At 45.5% G+C, this 20605-nt stretch overlaps 1 protein-coding gene across 3 annotated transcripts; it reads right to left on the reverse strand.

The window, feature by feature from the left end:
- Positions 1-8153: 8153 nt before the first annotated feature.
- On the reverse strand, positions 8154-13579 carry LOC123080769 (cysteine-rich receptor-like protein kinase 10). 3 transcript variants are annotated; one of them, XM_044503715.1, is made up of 11 exons: positions 13346-13579; positions 13189-13268; positions 12769-12975; positions 12591-12675; positions 11572-12498; positions 10134-10238; positions 9832-10013; positions 9250-9460; positions 8934-9171; positions 8663-8813; positions 8154-8580 (listed from the first exon to the last, which is right to left on the reverse strand). In XM_044503715.1, exons 5-11 carry the CDS (start codon positions 12464-12466, stop codon positions 8254-8256), a joined length of 2109 nt encoding a protein of 702 aa, XP_044359650.1. In that variant the 5' UTR covers positions 12467-12498; positions 12591-12675; positions 12769-12975; positions 13189-13268; positions 13346-13579; the 3' UTR covers positions 8154-8253. The 3 variants fall into 3 exon arrangements, with proteins under 3 accessions (XP_044359650.1, XP_044359649.1, XP_044359651.1); XM_044503714.1 differs by having other exon boundaries at positions 12591-12692; XM_044503716.1 differs by having other exon boundaries at positions 8154-8562; positions 12591-12975.
- Between the last annotated feature and the right edge of the window lie 7026 nt (positions 13580-20605).

The raw sequence follows: 20605 nt of genomic DNA on the forward strand, positions 1-20605 counted from the left end.
GGACCAATTCTCTGCCTATATAAGCAACACTTGTGAAAAATTATCTTTCAGTTCGTCTTGCCCGCCCGACGCCCCAGCGCTGCTCCTCGTCGCCGTCGCCGTCGTCGCCTCTGCCCCGCGCCCGAGCCCCTGCCCGCGGACCGCCCTCGCGCGCCGGCGCCCTTGCCGCCCCTGCCTCCGACGCCGTCGTCGCGCCGTCCCTGCCTCCGACGCCGTCGTCGCGCCGCCCCTACCCTCGACCACGTCGTCGCCGCACCGGTCCCTGTCCCGCACCCGAGCCCCTGCCCGCGGCCCGCCCTCACGCGCCGGCGTCCTCGCCAGCCCCGCCGTCGCCGTCGCCAGCCGCCCCCGCTGTGAGCCGCCGCGCCGCCCTGCTCTGTTATTTTTAATTTTTATTAGATTAATTTTGTGTTCATATATATATAATGTATATATGAATGTATGTGGCTATATGCATATATTCAGATGTTCATAATGTATTATTTTTTTTGTTCAGAGCATGTTTTTGTTCATATATGTATTTTTTTGTTCATATGTGTATTAATGTTTTTGTTGCATATATGTATTTTTTTTCAATGTATATATGTATGTGGTAGATATATATGCATGATGAGGGGGGTGGGGGTCGATATACCCCCTCCCCGATAACTTTGACACACTAGTACAAAACAGGGCTTTCGTCACAAGGCAATATTCACATTAGTCCCGGTACAGTCACGAACCGGGACTAATGTGAGCATTGGTCGCGGTTCGTGCGGCTAAGGCATTAGTCCCGGTTCACCTGGGCCCTTTAGTCCCGGTTGGTGCCACGAACCGGGACTAAAGGGTGCGATGCCCATTAGTACCGGTTGGTGGCACCAACCGGGACTAAAGGTTAGTCCTTTAGTCCCGGTTGGTGCCACCAACTGGTACTAATGGGCTTTGAGGCATTAGTACCGGTTCATGGCACGAACCGGTACTAAAGGGCCCATCAAACTCTACCCCCCCTGGACTGCCTTTTCAGTTTTAGAAAAAACAAAAGAAAATGATGGAAATGTCAAAAAAAAATAAAAAAAAATAAGTTTCCCATGTGATATGTGGTCTAGTTGTTGGGAAAATTAACAAATATGAATTTCGACTTTATTTGCAAAATCTCTCTGGAATTTCTTAAAATGGGCATAACTTTTGCATATGAACTCGGATGAAAAAGTTTTTTATATGAAAAATCATCTACTCGAAAAGTTACATCCGAATTTAACTGGGGGAACCCCGTTAAACATTTTCAAAATCCTCAAAAACCTAACAGAAAAAAAAGATACGGGGCTTTTAAGATCTGGAGAGGAAAAAAATTCAAAAAATTTCAAATTGTGGTCAAACAATGGTCAAACTAATTATTCTAGAATATTAGTGTTACTAAATAATTATTTCAGTTTTTTTGAATTTTGGTCAAATCTGGTCAAACTGTGGTCAAACTGTTGTCAAACAGTGGTCAAACAATGGTCAAACTAATTATTCCAGAAATATTAGTGTTACTAAATAATTATTGTTTTTTAAAATAATAGTTTCAAACTCAAACAGTGAAATGTGTCACTTCATGCTCAAGCTAAATTCGTGAGGGTTAATAGAATTGACATCTTACTATTGTCAGGAAAACAACAAGTGCAGACTTGGAAATGAGGGAGAATAGAACCCGAAAGTTAAGCGTGCTCAGGCTGGAGTAGTGAGAGGATGGTTGACCGTCCGGGAAGTTAGATGATTTGGAATGATGAGGGGTGATTAGAGATTAGAGGATAAATTGAGCAGTGATGAGGGGTGGTGATTAGAGATTAGAGGTTAAAATAATTCAGAAATTTGAAAAAAAAATCGCAATTTTTTTTAAATATCATAAAATTTCCTTTAGTCCCGGTTGGTAACACCAACTGGGACTAAAGGTGGAGCTCCAGGCTGCGTCCACGTGGACGGCCTTTAGTCCCGGTTCGTGTAAGAACCGGGACTAAAGGGGAGAGGCATTAGTAACGACCCTTTAGTCCCGGTTCAAAAACCGGGACTAAAGGCCCTTACCAACCGGGACAAAAGCCCCCTTTTCTACTAGTGACATGAGGGAGGGGGGGGGGGGTTCGATATACCCCCTCCCCGATAACTTCGACATGAGGGGGTGGGGTCAATATACGTACCCCCTCCCCGATAACTTCGACATGAGGGGGGGGGGGTTGATAAATAATAGAACTAGTTAAACTACTTTATTTTTAGTAAGTACTACTTTATTTTATTTATAGTAAGTGCTTTGAATTAGTTGATTTAATAAAACTACTTTATTTTACTATAGAAGTAGTTTATTTTTAGTAAGTACTACTTTATTTTATTTATAGTAAGTGCTTAATTAGTAATTGAACTAGTTGATTTAATAATACTATACTTTATTTTACTATAGAAGTAGTTTATTTTTAGTAAGTACTATTTTATTTTATTTATAGTAAGTGCTTAATTAGTAATTGAACTAGTTGATTTAATAATACTATACTTTATTTTACTATAGAAGTAGTTTGTTTTTAGTAAGTACTACTTTATTTTATTTATAGTAAGTGCTTAGTAGTTGAACTAGTTGATTTAATAAAAGTACTTTATTTTACTATAGAAGTAGTTTATTTTTAGCAAGAAAATTAATAGAACTAGTATATTTTTTTAGTTCAAGCAATTATTCCCGCATCGACGTCGATGATGCCTATCCTGCATCCTCGTCGTCGACTCGGCGGAGGAGGCCGGCTTGATCAGAGGGGCCATGTCCGGGACTGGGCTCCGCCGGGCTGGTATTGGGAGGTGCTACCTTCCGGGGGGTGTAGGTTGGTGAGGAGCCAGCCCGTCGCTGACCCGATCCTTGTTTGGTGGCGGTCGCGTGGGCCAGTGACGGTGCCGAGGCTTCCGGACACCGCGGAGGTGGTACGTCACCGTGTCAGCGAGGAGGACGAGCACGTCCGTTGCTACATGGTTGCGTTGGAGGGCAGGTTCGACAATACCTGGTAGGTTTTTCAAGGATCTCACTGGAGCTATGATCCTGTGATGGTTCCTTCTCTTTGCGTGTCCACCGCCCGCGCCGATACCCGTCGGGCGCTACAGTTCTAGCTGTACTAGCGATGCCATGCTATATGTATGATAGTATTCAAGGTGTATTAGTGATAATATTCGACGATGTACGGACGCAAGAGATGATGTAGTTTTGCTTATAATTGAATGCATCGTAATTTGAATACTACTTTATTTTGCGATTTGATTTTGCTTATTGAATGCTCAAATTGGAAAACTACTCCTACTTTGAATGCCAAAATTGAAGAGCACTATGCAAGGCGTATGCATATGATTAGTTGATAGCTTATAGGGTTTTTGTTTTCGCAGAAATCTAGGAGCCCCCCTCCATCATCCCCGCCGTCGTTCCCGTCACTGATCCCCTCCGACCTCGAGGTGAGACCAGCCAAATCCTTTTTTAGAAAGATAATTAAACGATATTTCGGGTTGACTTTAAGTCTGTCGAGTCTCCACCATTTATGAGAGGACGGAGAATCCCGACTGTTGTCGTGGTGGTAGCTTCTCCTTCGTTCCCATGTGCTAGACAATTTGGTGTAATGCACTCGGGAACGAAAGGAGGAGCTACCATCACCGACGGTCGCAAATGTTAGAGATGAATCAGTGAGGGAGAGTTCCACCATATATATATGAGAGGACGAAGAATCCCGACTGTTGCCGTGGGGGTCGCTTCTCCTTGGTTCCCTTGTGCTAGACATTTTGGTGTAATGCACTCGGGGACGAATGGAGGAGCGACCATCACCAACGGTCGAATGTATACACCACGTGAGCTGAGAGTTTTTAAGAAAAGACTCGACAGACCGATAGTCAACCCGTGATGAATAATAATGATCTAACTTAGGTTTTTTAGTACATCTATTTAATTGTAGACGTTTAATATTTGAATTATGAACGTAGGAAATGTCATACTCGGATGACGAAAGTCTCCTGGGGGAGTGCGACTGGTGCCACGACGACCGAGGTCTGTGCGACAGGCCTCACCTGGACGAAGATCGGCGCTTCAGCATTAAGCTGGAGGAGACCTTCGATGTTGAAACGGTACGCAACGACGACAAGTGTTATTTTTTCGTAATTAAGCACGACTTCAAATATTTCAACGTGTACTTTTCATCTTTTACAATTTGACTAGCTTATCCCATGCCATGCAAGACACTTCTTGGAGAGGATGGGTTTTGAAGACCATGAAAGTTTCGAAACAAATAAAATTCACCTAAGGACCCATCATGGTGTGGATTTTGAAGTAAATCTGTATAATTCTGAGAGCATAACCCATTTTGGTTGCAAAAATTGGGAAGCATTTTGCAAGATGTATGGTTTTGATGAGGGTATGCTTGTCACCATGGATCTTGGTGATCCAGACATCGAGCAAGACAATATGGACATTTGGGTCCTTGTTGATACGCCTCCAGTTCTACCACTATGTGAGTTTCTCAAACATAGTTAATTATTAACTAATTTATATTGTTCATTTCAAAATAGTTGACAGCTTATTTCTATTGACAGCTTATTTTGATTGTTCCAAGAATGTGGGGAAGATGGTAGACAGAACCTACTACACCGATGGCTCTGAGTTAACTTATAAGGAGACAAATCATCTGGACGGATTTTGTACTGATCTTGAGAATTACAATATCTATTGTAAAACTCCTCAATATTATGGTCAATACCTGCCACTAGTGCACGTGTTGAACTACGGTAACTACTATGGAGATACCCTGGTAAGATTTTTTACTATTACGACATTCGTTCATCTTTTGCATACTTCTAAAACTAGTACATCATTGCTAACTATGAAGTTATTAATATGTTTTTCAACAGATAATCCCAGAGGATTGTGTGCCTCATCTGATGTATGAGCATGGTCGCCTTGATGTTTTGAACATACAGTCAGGTCATCCTACGAATCTCAACTGTCCATACCGGATTTCTAAAAAAAGTGGAGACATGAAAATCAAGGAATGGAAAAAATGTATGGACAGTCGTAAGGAGGTTCTTGGAAGCAAAAGGAAGCGAAGCGCAAGAATTGGAGACAGGATGATCTCCATTCTCCATAATGGAGAATCAGGGTCTATATAGTTTTATGCTATTTTACCTTAAAGAGGGTATTTAGGTCCTACCTAATACTGATGATGATGTGCTAAGAACAATTAAGTAGGGTTGGTTTGATGACTATGAGGATGATGATCGTATGACTTGTTATTAATAACGAGTAGAAGTTTTATGATGATGATTAGTAGGACTTATTATTATGATGATGCATGATGCGAGCATGAAGAGTTATTATATATCAGTGGGTGAAATGAACATGGATTGGATTGAAGTGAAGGCAATATGCATGTGGTGCATGTCGAAAGTAGTACTAATCCAAACTTGATCAAGTTAGGATTACTATTACTTTGGACATGCATCACATGTTGCCTTCACTTCAATCTAAGCCATGTTTAGGCATAGCAGTAGCGTTGGTAAACCAAGCACTGAGATATAAGAGAGGACGCTTCTCTCTATTAGCTAGCTAATAACAACCTAAATTAACCCCCAAAACCCCTAAACCAGCCCCTTTCAAAAAAAAAAACCTCAGCTCCAGCCAGCTGCTGACGCGTGGATGCCTTTTGGTCCCGGTTGGTGTCACCAACCGGGACCAAAGGCCCCCTTGCCTGGGCTGGCCGCAGCGGCCACGTGGAGGCCCATCTGTCCCGGTTCGTGTAAGAACCGGGACTAAAGGCCAAGGGCATTAGTAACGACCTTTTAGTCCCGGTTCCAAAACCGGGATAGAAGGCCCTTACGAACCGGGACAAATGGCCCTTTTTCTACTAGTGGTGGTGGCACACTCAGGCTGTGGCCGGTGTGCCAGGGCTCCTACGGTGGCACTGTTGCTGTGGGTGGCCGCCGGATCTAGGCGGCTGGATCTAGGGCTTTGAAGGCGGTCGAGACGGTGCACATGTTGTCGGGTGGATTTCTTGGGACGGGTCCGGGTGAAAACCTGGTTTCGGTCGATGGCCGGAGCCAGTGATGAGGATGTCCTTATCATTGTTTCCTTCATGAAGGCATCATCGAGGTGAAGCTCCCAACTCAACTCAATACCTCCGGGGGAAACCCTAGATCAGCTGATCGGATGTTTTTGGCAAGCATGTGTCGGTACCCCCTTGGGGGCGGCATTCTTGGAGGTGCACTCGGCTTCGCGGGACCAGCGGATGACATCTTTGGTGGAGCGGTGCTTCATCCTACATATTGATGGCGACGGATCTCGACGGCGTGGCGCAGTGCAGATTCGGAGTTCGATGTGCGAGGATGGACTCGCGCAGGAGGACGACGCTGTCTGGCGTCGTGGTGGCGTCGATGGCAGAGAGACCTGGCACAGTTGATGCAACAGTACATCTCTGAAGATGGATTAGTGGCAGGTGGCTGCGGCGGCCTCATAGCCGGCAGGCGTCCGGGTTGAGGAGTTCGCCGGACTGGTTGGGACCTCAGGTCTTAGACTTTTAGGTTTGGCTGCGATGTCTGTTTGGTATTAGGCCCAGGCTATCTGCGCCCCTTCATCAACTGGATAGGTGTAGCGACAGTTTGTTGCTTAGACAGCGGCTTTAGTTTTACTGTTGTATGACTTTGTAAGGTCTTGTGAGAAAAATTAATAAAGTGGCCGTATGCATCGCCCAGATGCAGAGGCTGGGGGTCATCCTCCTTTTCTATTCAACAGACCAAATATGATGACGTCGCAACCTGCTAGTTCTTTCCAACAGCACATTGTATTTTTCTACTGCTTTCATCGTTTATAAATTATAATAATGGGTCAGCCCATTTCATGAGAAATTTGTGGCCTCACTGCCCCGTTGGGTACATGAGGCCGATCCAAAATCCAGCGAATTAACAGTTGCAACTCTGTTTTTACAAATAAATAGCTAGGCAGGCCAGCCTAATGGATGACAAAAAAGGTTTTTGAACCATAGTACTCCAATACTACCAGGCATTAATCAATACGATGTTATTTTGAATACGGGCCTGCTAAAAATCAGTCGACTAAGATTTAACCAAGTCTCAGTCGACCATGCAGCATTTTATGCCATCGTTTGCAACACTTTTCCATATAGGTTGCAACATTCATCTTGCTGGTTGTAGCATGTCGTCCCTCAGCGGTCGTAGCACATCATCTCACCGGTTGCAACATCTTTCATTGACGGTTGTAACATTTCAGTTAGAACGGTTGTAGCATTTATTGTTGTTGCTTGCAATACCGTCGCAATATTTTTCTCCACCGTTTGTAGCATTCGGCCGTGCCGCTTGTAGCAAAAAAATCATGCTGACGTCACTCGATTGAGACTTCGTTAAGTCTCAGTCGACTGAGTTCTAGACACACCCTTTTAAATAGGTATACAGTGTTGGATGTGAGGTGTGTAGGTCCTGTCTTGTCTTCCGGTGGAGTGGGCTGTAGTAGGCTGGGCATTCAGACTGCGAACGGTAAATATCTAGTGCATTCAGGCAAGCTAAGCATAGGAATAATCTCCAATGCATTTTATTAAAAAAAAAAATCTCTCGTGCATTCAGCTGGTAGCGCACAGATTGGACTATGCATATGTAGAAAAAATGCTTTAGGCAGGGTGAGCCACGGCACACTTTTACCCCAACATAGCTCGGTCGATAGACACGCAAATAACTTCACAATACGTTTCTATAGTATCTACTGCCAGTATATGAATGGGTCGACCCGTGTGACCCATCGGGTCGCACAGTGCCGGCTCCACTGGCCCGTTTATCATCTAAGGCCAACCCACTTGACCCATTGGCCCTGATTTTTTGGGCTGGGTCAGTGACCCAGCAGGTCAAGCCGGCCCATTTCCATCTTGAGTTATAATAATGTGTTTGTCTTGATATGGGTAATTCTTGGGTATACCAAACAATATGGTGTAATATATCAAAATAAAATGTATTGTAATTATTTAGGACGCAATATAGCATCTCAACTACGGTAGATACAATGAGTAACGGCATCGACCAAAACATCTATACGAGGATAGATACACTTTATAAACGTCTCAATGTCTTCTGGACACGCTTGCGTTGTGCCTCTGAGTTTTGACACGGTGCATGAGGACATGTGGGGATGAAATTAAGCGTCTTCAGCAGATTATGTAGCGATAACATCTAGAGTTTGGTGTGGATCAGTGTACAACTCAGATGTAACAACTGATACGAAGTTATGAACTATCTCCCATCAGGCTCCTCGGTGATGGTTACATCATTATTACTGCATGGAACAACAACACTAGCTGATTGGTGTACCTTAGATACTCTTACGTTGACATATGCAGGAGGATTAGGCTCTGGAATAATAACACTCTCACTGTTTAACATCGCAACAACATCTGACATGGTGGGTCGATCATCCGCACTCTCTTGTACACACATCAGTGCAATGTTAATGTACCTTCTAGCCTCTGTTGTATGGACCTCTGTAACAATTGATACATCTAGAAGCTTAAGCCAACTTCCTCCTTCCCAGAGATGCCATGACTGCAAGAAGCAAATAAACTATTTTCATCACATACATGATAAAAGAAACCTCAGTCTAGAAAGTAATACACTCGTGTGCGAGAGCTTAGAAAATGCTCACATATCCAAGAAGATTAAGAAAGTCTTCGCATTGATGGAAACGAGAATTCCTTTTTCCACTAAGGATCTCAAGAAGCAACACACCAAAGCTGAAAACGTCGGATTTGATTGAGTAAATGCCTTCAGATGCATACTTCGGAGACATATAACCACTGAAACGAGTTAGAAGCACAAGACAGTATTATATCTAAAATTACAATGTGGTATATGACCTAAAAATGGTATTGCAGGCACTATATATGTTGCAATTTGTGAAACAAAGGTATGCTTACTATGTTCCCACTACCCTCTTTGTGCTTCCTTGAGTGTCATTGGAGCTGAAAATTTTTGCTAGGCCAAAATCAGAAATTTTAGGATTCATGTCCTGGTCCAAGAGAATGTTGCTGGCCTTGAGATCTCTGTGTATGATGCGCAATCGAGAGTGCTTGTGAAGATATAGAAGACCTTGGGCTATCCCTTCGATTATGACTCGTCTTTTTTCCCAATCAACCAAAGTTGTTCTGTTTTCATCTACGCATTAGAAAGTGCATTTTAGAGTATGGATGAATCACAATCCAAAAATATGAATAAAAACTACAATGTGTGTACCAAATATAAAGAAGTCCAAGCTCTTATTTGGAAAATACTCATACACCAATAGTTTTTCCTCTCCCTGAATGCAACATCCCAAAAGCTTTACCAGATTATTATGTTGTAGTTTTGCAATAAGTTCAACTTCATTCTTGAATTCTGTGAAACCCTGTCCTGAATGTGAGGCAAGCCTTTTAACAGCAATCTCCATTCCATCTGGTAGTTGGCCCTGCAAGTATGTACAACAATAAACTGAGGTAAGATTTTTATGGAAATGATAGAAAGAGGATTAGTGGCCATCCATGTGAGGATATAGAGCATCACATATCCAATACATGTTCTTAATAATCTGTTTCATTGCATTACTTCTGTTTCCTTCTGAGATTTAGTCCACTGTCGAAATAGGACAAAATTATATAAACAAGTTTATCAGGATTTCCCTTTTTTTTGTTTCAGTACATTTATATATATATTTTTTCGGCGTGCACACATGAATGTATTGGTTAGTGACGAGCCAACTCTTAGCTTTAAGCTGATCGTGATTTAATATATATTTTGGAATGAACATATGCTCGAATCTTTTCAAGGCAATGCATTTACCTTGTAGACAGGGCCAAAACCACCTTGCCCAAGTAGATTTTCTTTGGAAAAGTTGTGTGTAGCTTGCAATATCTCAGGAAAGTCAAAGAGTGTGAACTCTGAACTCCTCTCCTCCAATCTCCAAACCAGTGCATATTCTTCCGGCCTATTCGTGGCAGCTTGATTGTTTATGCTTACCTTTCCTAAATCGAGAGAAATATACAGTGTTAATTTGGGTCTCAAACCTGGCAAACTACATCAATAGGTGGTAGTTTTTTTCTTTAGAGCACCGTTGTGGTGAATAAAACGTCATGTCAACAAACCTTTTCTTCTCTTCCATACAATGAAACAGATAAAGCACATAAGTATTGACAGCAGTGTAGCCACCACAACAATAATCCACAGCGCCCTCTTGTGTGATTTGCGTCCTAAAAAAGTATAATTCATGTACAGTGTCATATGTAAATAAAAACGAATTCATTTAGTGATGGAGGCAATGAAACATAAGCTACACCAATTAAACATTGGTCTACCCTATTTGTCAAGGAAACTTCACCTATTTCATTGACCTTTGAACCGTTCTAACAGCTTTCCGCTTTTTCTTTTTGTTTGAACTTCCTTTTCTTTTTCATTAACTTAACTTAGTTCTTCTACTTATTTCTTTTTATCTATCTGTTCGTAGGCTCAGGTCTACTAGTCTAAGAGCATCTCCAACAGCAGACCAAAAAATGACCCCCAAGACCTAAAAAGTGCAATTTTGGGTTTGCTGGCCCAAAAATGGTTCCAACAGCGGAGCTCAGACTGCCCAGGGAACAAATTGTTTTTGGTAGCCGCCAAAATTTTCCTACCCAGGACTAATATCTGGGTCCTCCCTACCATCCTACCAAATAAACCCAAAAGCATGGCGCCGAGCTCAACTGCCGCTTGGTGAACTTTCGTCACCGCCGCCGCGAACCTGCAATACGTGACAAGTTCGCGCCAATGCCGGTCGGTCCGACCCGATTTCAGCCGTCCCACCGCTCCCCGGCGTCAAGTCCATACTCCACTGCCCACACTGCCGGATTCGTCCCCGCCGCCCATCCCAAGCTCCCCACCGTCACCCCAAGCTCCCACCGCCGTCCCCAAGCACCGCGCCGCCACCACCCTGCCTTCGTCCCAGGCCCCACGGAAAAGCGTCGCCGCTCTGACGTCGCCATCCCGAGCTCCATCGCCACCCCGAACTCCGGCCGCTGAGCTCGATTCTGGTCTTTGGCGCCTCCGGATCCGCCTCCTGGCCCCCCGGCGTCTGATCTTTATGTTTCATTTGCTTTTGAAAATTTGGGTATCCAGTTTTAGATATGTGGTAAAAACAGAAAAAAGAAATGGCTACCTAAATCTTCTCTCTTCTCACAAAAAATGGATTTTGGGGGCCAAATTTTTGGTTTGACGTTGGAGATGCTCTTAAACTGCTAGTAGCACATATTTATAAAAAGCTAATTTTCATACTAATGAAAATATTCAAGTACCGATTTTCCTTGTAAGTGGAGATTGCCACTATGTAGAATACAATTCTTAATTATTTCCAAGCTTCCTTCTGGTAGCATATAGTACTATATCACTATAAGTCACTTCTGAGTAGAAGTTTCTTTTAAGGGTTGTATGTATCACTCCAAGTAAAGACCGAGGTAACTCCCTATTTTTCAAAACAAAAAAAAGGTATTTTCCTAGAAATTTCAAATATTTTTTCTGTTTATGTGAAGCCGTTGTGTGAATTTTACATACCGTTATGTTCTTGGACGGTCACTTTTCCCTCCGGGGGTGGTGCTGCATCTGGTGGCTGCGATTGTGGGTACACGGTAGCTGGTGTCGTAGTGTTGTTGATCGTCGGAACATGAGGGGCCAAGTTGATAATACGCAGCGTAGGGTCCCCTTGGAAGAAGGGGTACATCTCGTACCTCATGTAACACCGTGTCCCCAGAACTCGGCCACCTTGCTTACCACCCAGGTACTCGAGCGTACTATTCAAGATATCCTGGAAGCAGGACTCGCAGTCGTGGGGAATCAGATCGGGCATGCACTGCATAAGACAGTACAACGTTGGGGAGGAACCAACATCTAAGCGCGAGGTAGTGAACCTCCTCAAGCTATTCGCGGCTAATTGAGCCGTGCTGTTGATAAGCGTGAACAATAATCGCTGGGTGATGTCGGCGTTCGTCGTGAAGTTCTTAGTGTTCACGATGAAGAGTGGATCATTGACGGTGGTGGTGGCGAGAAAATTCTTGTTCGAGAACTTGAGCATGCACGGATCGTAGTACACGGCAGCATTCTTTTTGTACGGGCAGAGCCGCAGGAGGTCCTGAAACGCGGTAGTTACACAGCTCTCGCAGGCGGAGGCGTTAGAGTCCCCGCGGCAGAGCGTGAGGGCGTAGACAATGTCCGGAACATTGCCCATGATGCCGGTTGCAAAGAGGGTGGTGCTGGACGCTGCTTTCTTCGGGAGGGTTGAAGAGAGGAGACTGAGGTTGGCTTCATAGGTGCTATTAGATTTATAGTCGTCGCTCTTGCTGCAGGATGACCATTGAGCAGCGGCGAGTGGCACGAGGAGGAGGAGGAGAGGGAGGATAACCATGGCCATCCATGGGTGACAAGGCAGATGCACGGATGGTAGGAACTTCATCGCCAGGGAACTTCTAGGAGAAACTGAGGACTCTAAAAAAATGAGACAACAAAATTATTTTAGAACGGGAACATAATCAACTAACCAAAAACAATGTAGAGAACGCGAAAACTCGGGGACATACCTTGAAGCTCCAGCTCCACAAGTTCTACTTAAGTCTGGATGATGGCTGTGTGCATCAAGAGATGCAGAGTCCGGGGGTATTTCTTCTTTTAAAAAAAAAAAACTGAAGTCTGGATCATTAACAAGTGATGACACACCAACCTAAAAAACACACAAGGAAAATGTCCATCTTCTCACACCTGCAAAGACAGCACATGGTGGCCATATCCCATGGTTTCTCTGTCTCAATGCTGACCCCAATGTTTATTATGCTATTGCCGGCAAAAAATCACAGAATTCAAAACCTGTCGAGCTAGAAGAATATGCTCTTTTGTCTGCGGCATCGGGCCATCAAGATCACCACCAACCACTTCAGCAGCTCCAGTGATCAGGTTCTAAATATCACGCTGCAAAATTGGCGTGTAAGCATGAGAGAAGTACCGTGTGCTCGCCAATTAATAAGAGATCTAAATGCTCTAAATTTCGAAGTCTAGGAAGTTTAGGAAGTCTACTCCAAGTCAAAACACGCTTGGATAGGCACCCGAAAATTCTCGACTCAATAAAGAATCTAGCCCCGCAAAAAAAATTAAAAAAATCAAAATCTAAGGGCTTACGCTTACCACTGGATTATGGATTGGGACTGCAGATAGTTCGTTGAGGCTGATGTACTATGGATCGGGGCTTATTCGACCACAGAGCTCTGCATTGGAAGAGAAGCTGTCTTAAACCATGAGAAAAAGGGGAGAGAAAAAAAATGTAATTTCGTACGGAGCTCACCACAGGAAGTGGAAGGACGATGGCATCGCCGGAACGTGACCTCCGCCCTCGTTCCCGGCACTTCGCCGCCGGCGCTCGCAAATGTATCCTCTGCTCCAGGGGGCGCAGCCAGGAGATAAAATCGTGAGCCTGGGAACGGAGGGAGGAGCAACTCGATTCAGTGGAGGATGTCGGCGGCAGTGGAGGACGAGGAGGGCAATGATTTCGTTTACTGCGAGTCTCCGCCCGTCTCTCTCCCAGTGCCGACCAGCTAGCTCAGTAGTACTACCGTGTCAGCCCAGACCACATGGCTGGAAATGATTTTGTCTTTGTTTTCTGGCACATGCAAACTCCGTCTAGATTCTCTCAACATAGCTGATCCAAGCCCAAATATTAGAAAAAAAATCATGTGATACTACTTTTAGGGGCTGTTTGAATTGTGATTACCTTTGTCATATTATTTTTGCTACCCTTGCTTTACTTGAGTTGCTTAAATTGTTAGCCATATTTTGGCTTGCCTAAGAAAATGGGAAACGGTTCCCTTCAACCGACGATGCTCGTCGCTCGTCCATCACATCCTTGCGTGACGCGTGTCCCTGTACGGCCCACCACCTTTATCTCCTTCGTGCTTATCTTCAGTTCTCTGCCCAAGGAACACCAGCTACTCGCCCTCCTCATTGGGATCCCGTCTTCCTCTCACTCGATCCATGAAGGGGGCAGCTGCGCGCCCGACCCAGATCGGGCCGGCGACACCCCTTGCCGCTGGAGCTCCCTCCGGCCGTCTCTCACACGGGTCGCCGCGGTCTCCTTCCTGTCCCTTTCACTTCCTGTGAGCTCCCGTCCGTCTCCCCTTCCTCTCCGACACCTGCCTCCCCTCGGCCTCCCATCTCGTTCTTCATCTTTCACAAATTTATTTGCAACACTACCTCTGTTACAAAATTTTCTACAACATTACCTATGTTGCAGAAGCTCTTCCACAAGATCACCATTGTTGCAAAAAAACTGAAGACAAAAAAAATATGCAACACATCCTTTGTTGCAAATAAAGATTCCGCAACACAACCTATGTTGAAAATAAAATCCCGCAACATAACATGTGTTGCACAAAAATTTCCGCACCACAATCTCTGTTGCAAAGTGGAGGAAGACGTTCAACCGCTTAGATTGTGTTAAACCTGATGGCACGCGAGGCGGTGGATCTTTTAAAAAGATCCGCCGGCCGACGCGTAGCAGCCCCCTAAGAAAATCTTGCCACACTTTTCGAGGGGCCAAATTTGCCCATTGTGGTTGTAAATGCCCTCAAGGAGCACGGTTACTCTCCCCCCCCCCCCCTCTCTCTCTCTCTCCCTCCTTTGTAAATATCCTCTATTGAACTTTGAAATTCAATCAAATGATTTCAGGCTGGCTTTGCCCGTCATGGTGCATAAAAAAGTTAAAACTCAGCCAATATTATGGAGGTCAAAGAAAAGGGCTTTGTTGGCAGCGCTACGCCTCGTCCAGATGAACTGACATCAGAACGGCCGTCTCCAGAGCTATTAGATCCCACATGCAATAGCCGTTTGATTTGAGCCGCGTCAGTTGCGGTTTAGGGTTTGCAGCATAAGTCATGTTGCACTCGGTTTTACAACATGGCCCGTGTTGCACTCTCTTTGCAAACACCTGGTAGGTTCGAACGGGTTTGCAAAATGACTCATGTTGGGATCGCTTTGCAAGCACCTGAAACGTTTGGATAGTTTTGCAATATGAGCCATGCCGCGCTCTGGGTATGCAACATGACCCATGTTGTGTTCGCTTGTTGCAATAGTGATGGTGTTAGCGCCAGGTCCTTTCTGTAACAGGCATCCGCTCCCAATCTTTGTAGCAGCGAGAGGCACGTCGACGAGCGGCAACAGAACACGTAGCAAGCGCATGCGCCACAGCCTGGCAAGCAGTGACGTAGCAACATCACGATGACTAGGCAACAACATCCACGATGACCGACCATGCATTAGCACCGCACTCTCCTTTGCATCAGGGCGGCGACTGACTGGTTGTGATGGTTGTTGTGTGTGGGTAATTCATTGCATGGAGACAACAAGGTAAAAACATGGCGATGTGAGAGAGATGAGCGAGGAGATAAAGAGAGGGAGAGTAGAGGAAGGGCATAAGATGCATCGAGGCGATTCTGGAGAAAGAGAGGGAGAGTAGAGAAAGGCTTGTAACTTGCCCTCTCCCTCTAGAATGTTTGAGTAGTTGTATTAGTTCTTTAGGATTTGGATGAATTATTGCATGATTAGCACTTGATTGAATAAGTGATCCGATCATTCTCTATACTAGATGATACCTCGCACGTTGCTGCGGAGATTTGTAGTACTGTATAGGAGGATTTATGGAGTGAGAAATAGTGAAACTTATATATTTTTTATATAAATACATGTCTAGTTGAACCTCTGAATGGTATAAAAAGTTGAACAAAGAACAATGATATTTTGTAGAGCTGGTTATCTTTAGCTCTATAAATGGTTCAAGGTGGAGAATGCAAGTTGGTTCCTATTCGGTTGCATTAAGACTTCGAAGCTCGCAAATTAGTATGAAATATATTTGTTTCTTGCTCCGATACACATATAATGGACAACCAAATGATATTACCTTGAATTATTATGCCAAAGATCTCATTACGATATATGTTGCTTCTCTTTATGTAGGCGATGCATTCGTCTAATTACAAAAATATGGAGATACTCTGTGAGTGGCGTTTTGGCCCATGGGAGCGAGCGCTCCTGGTTTTTAAATGTGTTTTAAACATATTTTGAGATGTCAAAAAATTCCAAACAGAAACTTGGCTCGTACATCTCGATATTGTACATTCTCACAAAGTTGTTTCGTAAAAAACCGACAAGTTATGTTTCGCGTGTGAAAAAACAAAATCCGGTGTTAAAAAATGCTTTTCACAATACATCCTTTTGTCTTTTTTACACAAGCCACAAAAAATATCGGTTTTCTCCGAACCTTGACGTGCACACATATAATGTCGAGATGTATGCGCCAAATTTTTGTTTGGAATTTTTTCACACTTTGAATTATTTTTTCGCATGCAGGAGCGCGCTCTCCCTGGAGCACCAACGGATTTCCGCAGTCGAGAGTGGCGTTTTGGCACATGGGAGCACACGCTCCTGGTTTTTAAAATGTGTTTTAAACATATTTTGAAATGTCAAAAAATTTCAAACAAAAACTTGGCTCGTACATCTCGATATTGTACATGCTCACAAAGTTGTTTCGTGAAAAACCGAAAAGTTATGTGTCGCGTGTGAAAAAGACAAAATATGGTGTTAGAAAATGCTTTTCACAAGACATCCTTTTGTCGTTTTTTACACAAGACACAAAAAATGTCGGTTTTCTCCGAAACTTGACGTGCACACATATAATGTCGAGACGTATGCGTCAAATTTTTTTGAAATTTTTTCACACTTTGAAATATTTTTTCGAGTGCAGGAGCGCGCTTCCGGGAGCACCAACGGATTTCCGCAGTCTCTCCAACAATTGCACAAAGTATGCAATGTACATCGAGACGCAACTCCCTGTTGGCCAGGGTGTGGGTATGTTGTCACATACACAGGAACGGGGCAATGTACCAAGAGGCAACAGATGGTTACAGGGGTGGGGTATGCAGCAATGGAGAACCTGGAACGTGGCACTATACATCGAGAGGCCATATCTTCGGGATGGGGTACCGTGCTATGACCGAAATGGTTTTTTGTGCATCGAGAGGCAATCGACTACGGCCACAACGGGGTCCTGTTCATCGAGAGACAATGACTTTAGAATGGGGGTAACACGCTATGGCCACAATGGGGTTCTGTGCATTGTGAGCATGGCGGCAACGGCCGCAACGGGGCCTTGTGCATCGCGAGGCAACCGGCTGGGGTAGCGGTACCACGCAACGACCACAATAGAATCTTATTCATCAAGGGCGTGTTTGGTTGCAGTAGTGAATAGTAGCTGCATTACATACACATCCCAACCCAGCCCGATCCTGAAAAAACAGCCTCATATGCGACATCTGCAAGTTGTTTGGTTGCCTGCATATGGACTTCCTGCATTAGGGGATCAACTTTGGCACGTTGTTTTTGGTTGCATGCATTGTCTCGGCGCATACAACTACACGCTGTTTGGTTGCCCGCATGGGGTATGATTAAGAGCTAGCACTTGCACTTAGCACACAGGGTTAAGAGCTAGCAGAGAAAGGGGGAGAAGAAATGCAGTGTGCGTCGGACCACGGCGACTGCGGGATAGTGGCTGTGGCGCCGTGTCCAACATGACGAGCATGGAGTCGTGGACGAGCGACCCCGTCGGCGGCACGGCGAGCGACACCGTCGGCGAACTAGTTGCGGTGCTCGCGCAAAGACAGTCGACAGAGGAGGAGCGCGCCATGGTGTCGTCAGTGCAGTGGACGAGAGAGGAGGACGAGATGATCGACGTCGGAAACGACACCAATGTAGTAGGGCGAGAGAGAGGAGGCCAAGATGATCGACCCCGTCGGCGGCGCGGCGAACTGCAGTGTGCATGGAGGCAGAGGACACAAGAAAGCAGTGTGCGTGCCATTGCAGCGTCAGTGTAGTAGGAGGACGACAGAGAGTAGGCCGAGATGAGCGACACCGGAAACGACTCTAGTGTAGTAGGACGTGGGCAAGGAGATCAAGGGGAAGGGCTTCGGCGTCGAGAGGGATGAATAGGAGGGCTCTGAGCAGAGGACAGAGGAGCTCGACATGGCGGCGTCAGTGCAGTAGACTGCTGTTCAAAGAGAGATGAAGTTATGAGTGTCGAAACCAAAAACTTACAACACGAATGTTGTGAGGAACTGCGAGATTAGGCTGCTGGTCAAAGGAAATTTCAAATGATCGATCGTGCACGACGAATCTGACAAAATTCGTTCAGAATAGCTCCAAACGGGAACACGAAATTAAGAACTTACGGTCGACGAAACTACGAACCGATCGCCTGAATGAAACCGTAGCATCGAGGTGCATCTTTTTCGTGTAGAGCTTACCTCGAATCGAAGCACCGTTGTGTAGATCAGAGGGAGAATATTAGATAGAAGCTTAATGGAGGTTGAGGAAGACCTCACGTAATCACCTCGCATGCCTCCCGTCTCCACTCGTGCAAGGGCCCACTCGCTTGCGCTCGCCTCGGCCTGGCTCGCGAGAAACTGCCGATTCGAGCGTTTCCAGTGAGCCAGGCTCTGGGCTGCTTTAAGAAGCGTGTAATGCAGGCCCAACAGTGAAACCAGGCAACCAAACAGGCCTCTTCCTTTCCGCACGGGCCTGGTTGGGCTCGATGCGGGCAACCAAACACGCCCCAAGTGTCAAACGACTAGGATGGGTGGGGAAGGGGGCGGTACCACACTATGTTCGCATGCAACGGGGTCTTGTTCATCCAGCACCAACTGGCTGGGATGGGGGAGGGTGTTACCACGATCTGGCCGCAACAGGATCCTATGCATCACGGGTCAACCGACTAGGGTGGTGGTAGAACATCTAGAGGCAACATACTCGGGGTGGGGCTACCGCACGGTAGCAACAGGCACTACGTATTGCGCGCAAGTGGCACATCAACAAGCGGGGGTTAGCTCCTCACATCGCAACTAGCAACTACACTCTCACGCATACGAAGGCCTCCAACTGCAGCGCGCACGCTGCAATGGAGGTAGTGTGAACATCGAGAGGCAACATGCTGATTGTCAACTCTATGTATCGCACGCGAGGGGCGCACTAACTACGCTTGTGCATACATGAAGGCCTCCAACTACCGCGTACGATGCAACAGGAGGTCTCTACTTGCGCATACGGCTTTCGCGAATGCACACTGCCAAGTATACACAACATCGATCGCGAGCGAGAGTCTGGTATCTCAATCGGGACCTCCTACTACCCTGCACGATCAGAACGACTAGCGCATATGCATACGGCTTCTCCAGCTATCTTGCACCACACAATAGCCAGCTAGAGACTCTCGCGCATGTCGTCGAACAATCGGGTTCTCTCTATAATGTGAAGTCTCGCTCATGCAACGGGCCTGCAACTACCGCGCATGAGAATCGCTCGATCGGCAACTACCGCCCACGTGCGACCGATCGCTCGGTCCGGTAATGTGAAGGCTCGCACTTACTCACTTCGTTCCAAAACAGATGACCCAACTTTATACTAACTTTATTTTAAAACGGAGGGAGTAGATACGAGAGATTGCGGAAAACTCCTGCATCTCACTCGAGCCGACCACCCACCTTATACCGTGTGAAGTGTTGAAATCACCGTAAAAATCTCGCGCTCACTTACCATGATTTTTTACGTCATGGAAAGCCTGAAAAAGTCATATAGTTGTGCCGCGGGCCTTCTCACAACAAAAATTACATTTTTATCATAATAATATTTTTATAGAAGTAGGTGCCCAACACATCCATAATAATACATGTTTTCGTCAGTTTTACCATCATGGTAATGCCACTTTCATGACAGAAAATATTTTTGTTCAGGAAGAAAATGTCACATATGTGTCTTTTACTTTAATGTATGTCATGTATGCTCATTCAATGTGAGTAGTACACCCCATCACTTCCCTTCGTCTCTCCTGGAAGGAAAAGCGGCTATGGTTTCTGCCTCCCAATCGATGGCGGCGCCGATCTGCCACATCTCCTGTGGCCTTAGGGCCATGGGTGCACGGTGGATCCCGGCCCTTGTCGGCAGGAGGGGTCCGTTTTTAGATACCACTTCAATTTCTTTTAGAGTTTATGTCCTGCTCAGGAGACGAGACGGCGGCGGCTTCTTTAAGATGGAATAAGGTTCTTTTCGTCTAGCCTCGTCTCAGTTGTGCGTCTAGCATCGTCGAAGGGCGTGTGGAGGTGTGTCTCCAGCGGATCGCAGGACTCGGCCGATGGTTGTCATTGGTGGATCTGCTCGGATCAGGTTATTGTTCGTCTTTATTCATGTGTGTTCAGGTTAGATCCTTCCTATCTAAGTTTCTCTTCATCGGCGGCAGTTGATATTCTGTTGCGTTGGTCCTATGAGGCCTTAGCACAACAACTTTATTTTCAGCCATATGGCCTGCCGAGACTATTAAATGAGCAACAGGCAACCAAATCCCATTTGGCGCTTCATGCGCCACTACTAGGGAAAACCTTACCAGTAGCGCTGGTTTTTGAGCTACCAGTAGCGCGGGCACCAGTGCTACTGCTACGGCGCTACAGCTATTTTGTAGCAGTAGTGCTTGTTTAGGCCAGCGCTACTGGTAAGTTCAGATACTAGTAGC

This window comes from Triticum aestivum, chromosome 3D, assembly GCF_018294505.1.
Source record: "Triticum aestivum cultivar Chinese Spring chromosome 3D, IWGSC CS RefSeq v2.1, whole genome shotgun sequence".
Classification (NCBI taxonomy): Eukaryota; Viridiplantae; Streptophyta; class Magnoliopsida; order Poales; family Poaceae; genus Triticum; species Triticum aestivum.

Coding starts and splice junctions, on each gene's coding strand:
- LOC123080769 (XM_044503715.1), bottom strand. CDS start 12,466: ATGAAGTTCCTACCATCCGTGCATCTGCCTTGTCACCCATGGATGGCC. Junction 10,239..11,571: donor GACCGTCCAAGAACATAACG/GTATGTAAAATT, acceptor ATACTTTTTTAG/GACGCAAATCACACAAGAGG. Junction 9,461..9,831: donor GTTTTGGCCCTGTCTACAAG/GTAAATGCATTG, acceptor ACATACTTGCAG/GGCCAACTACCAGATGGAAT.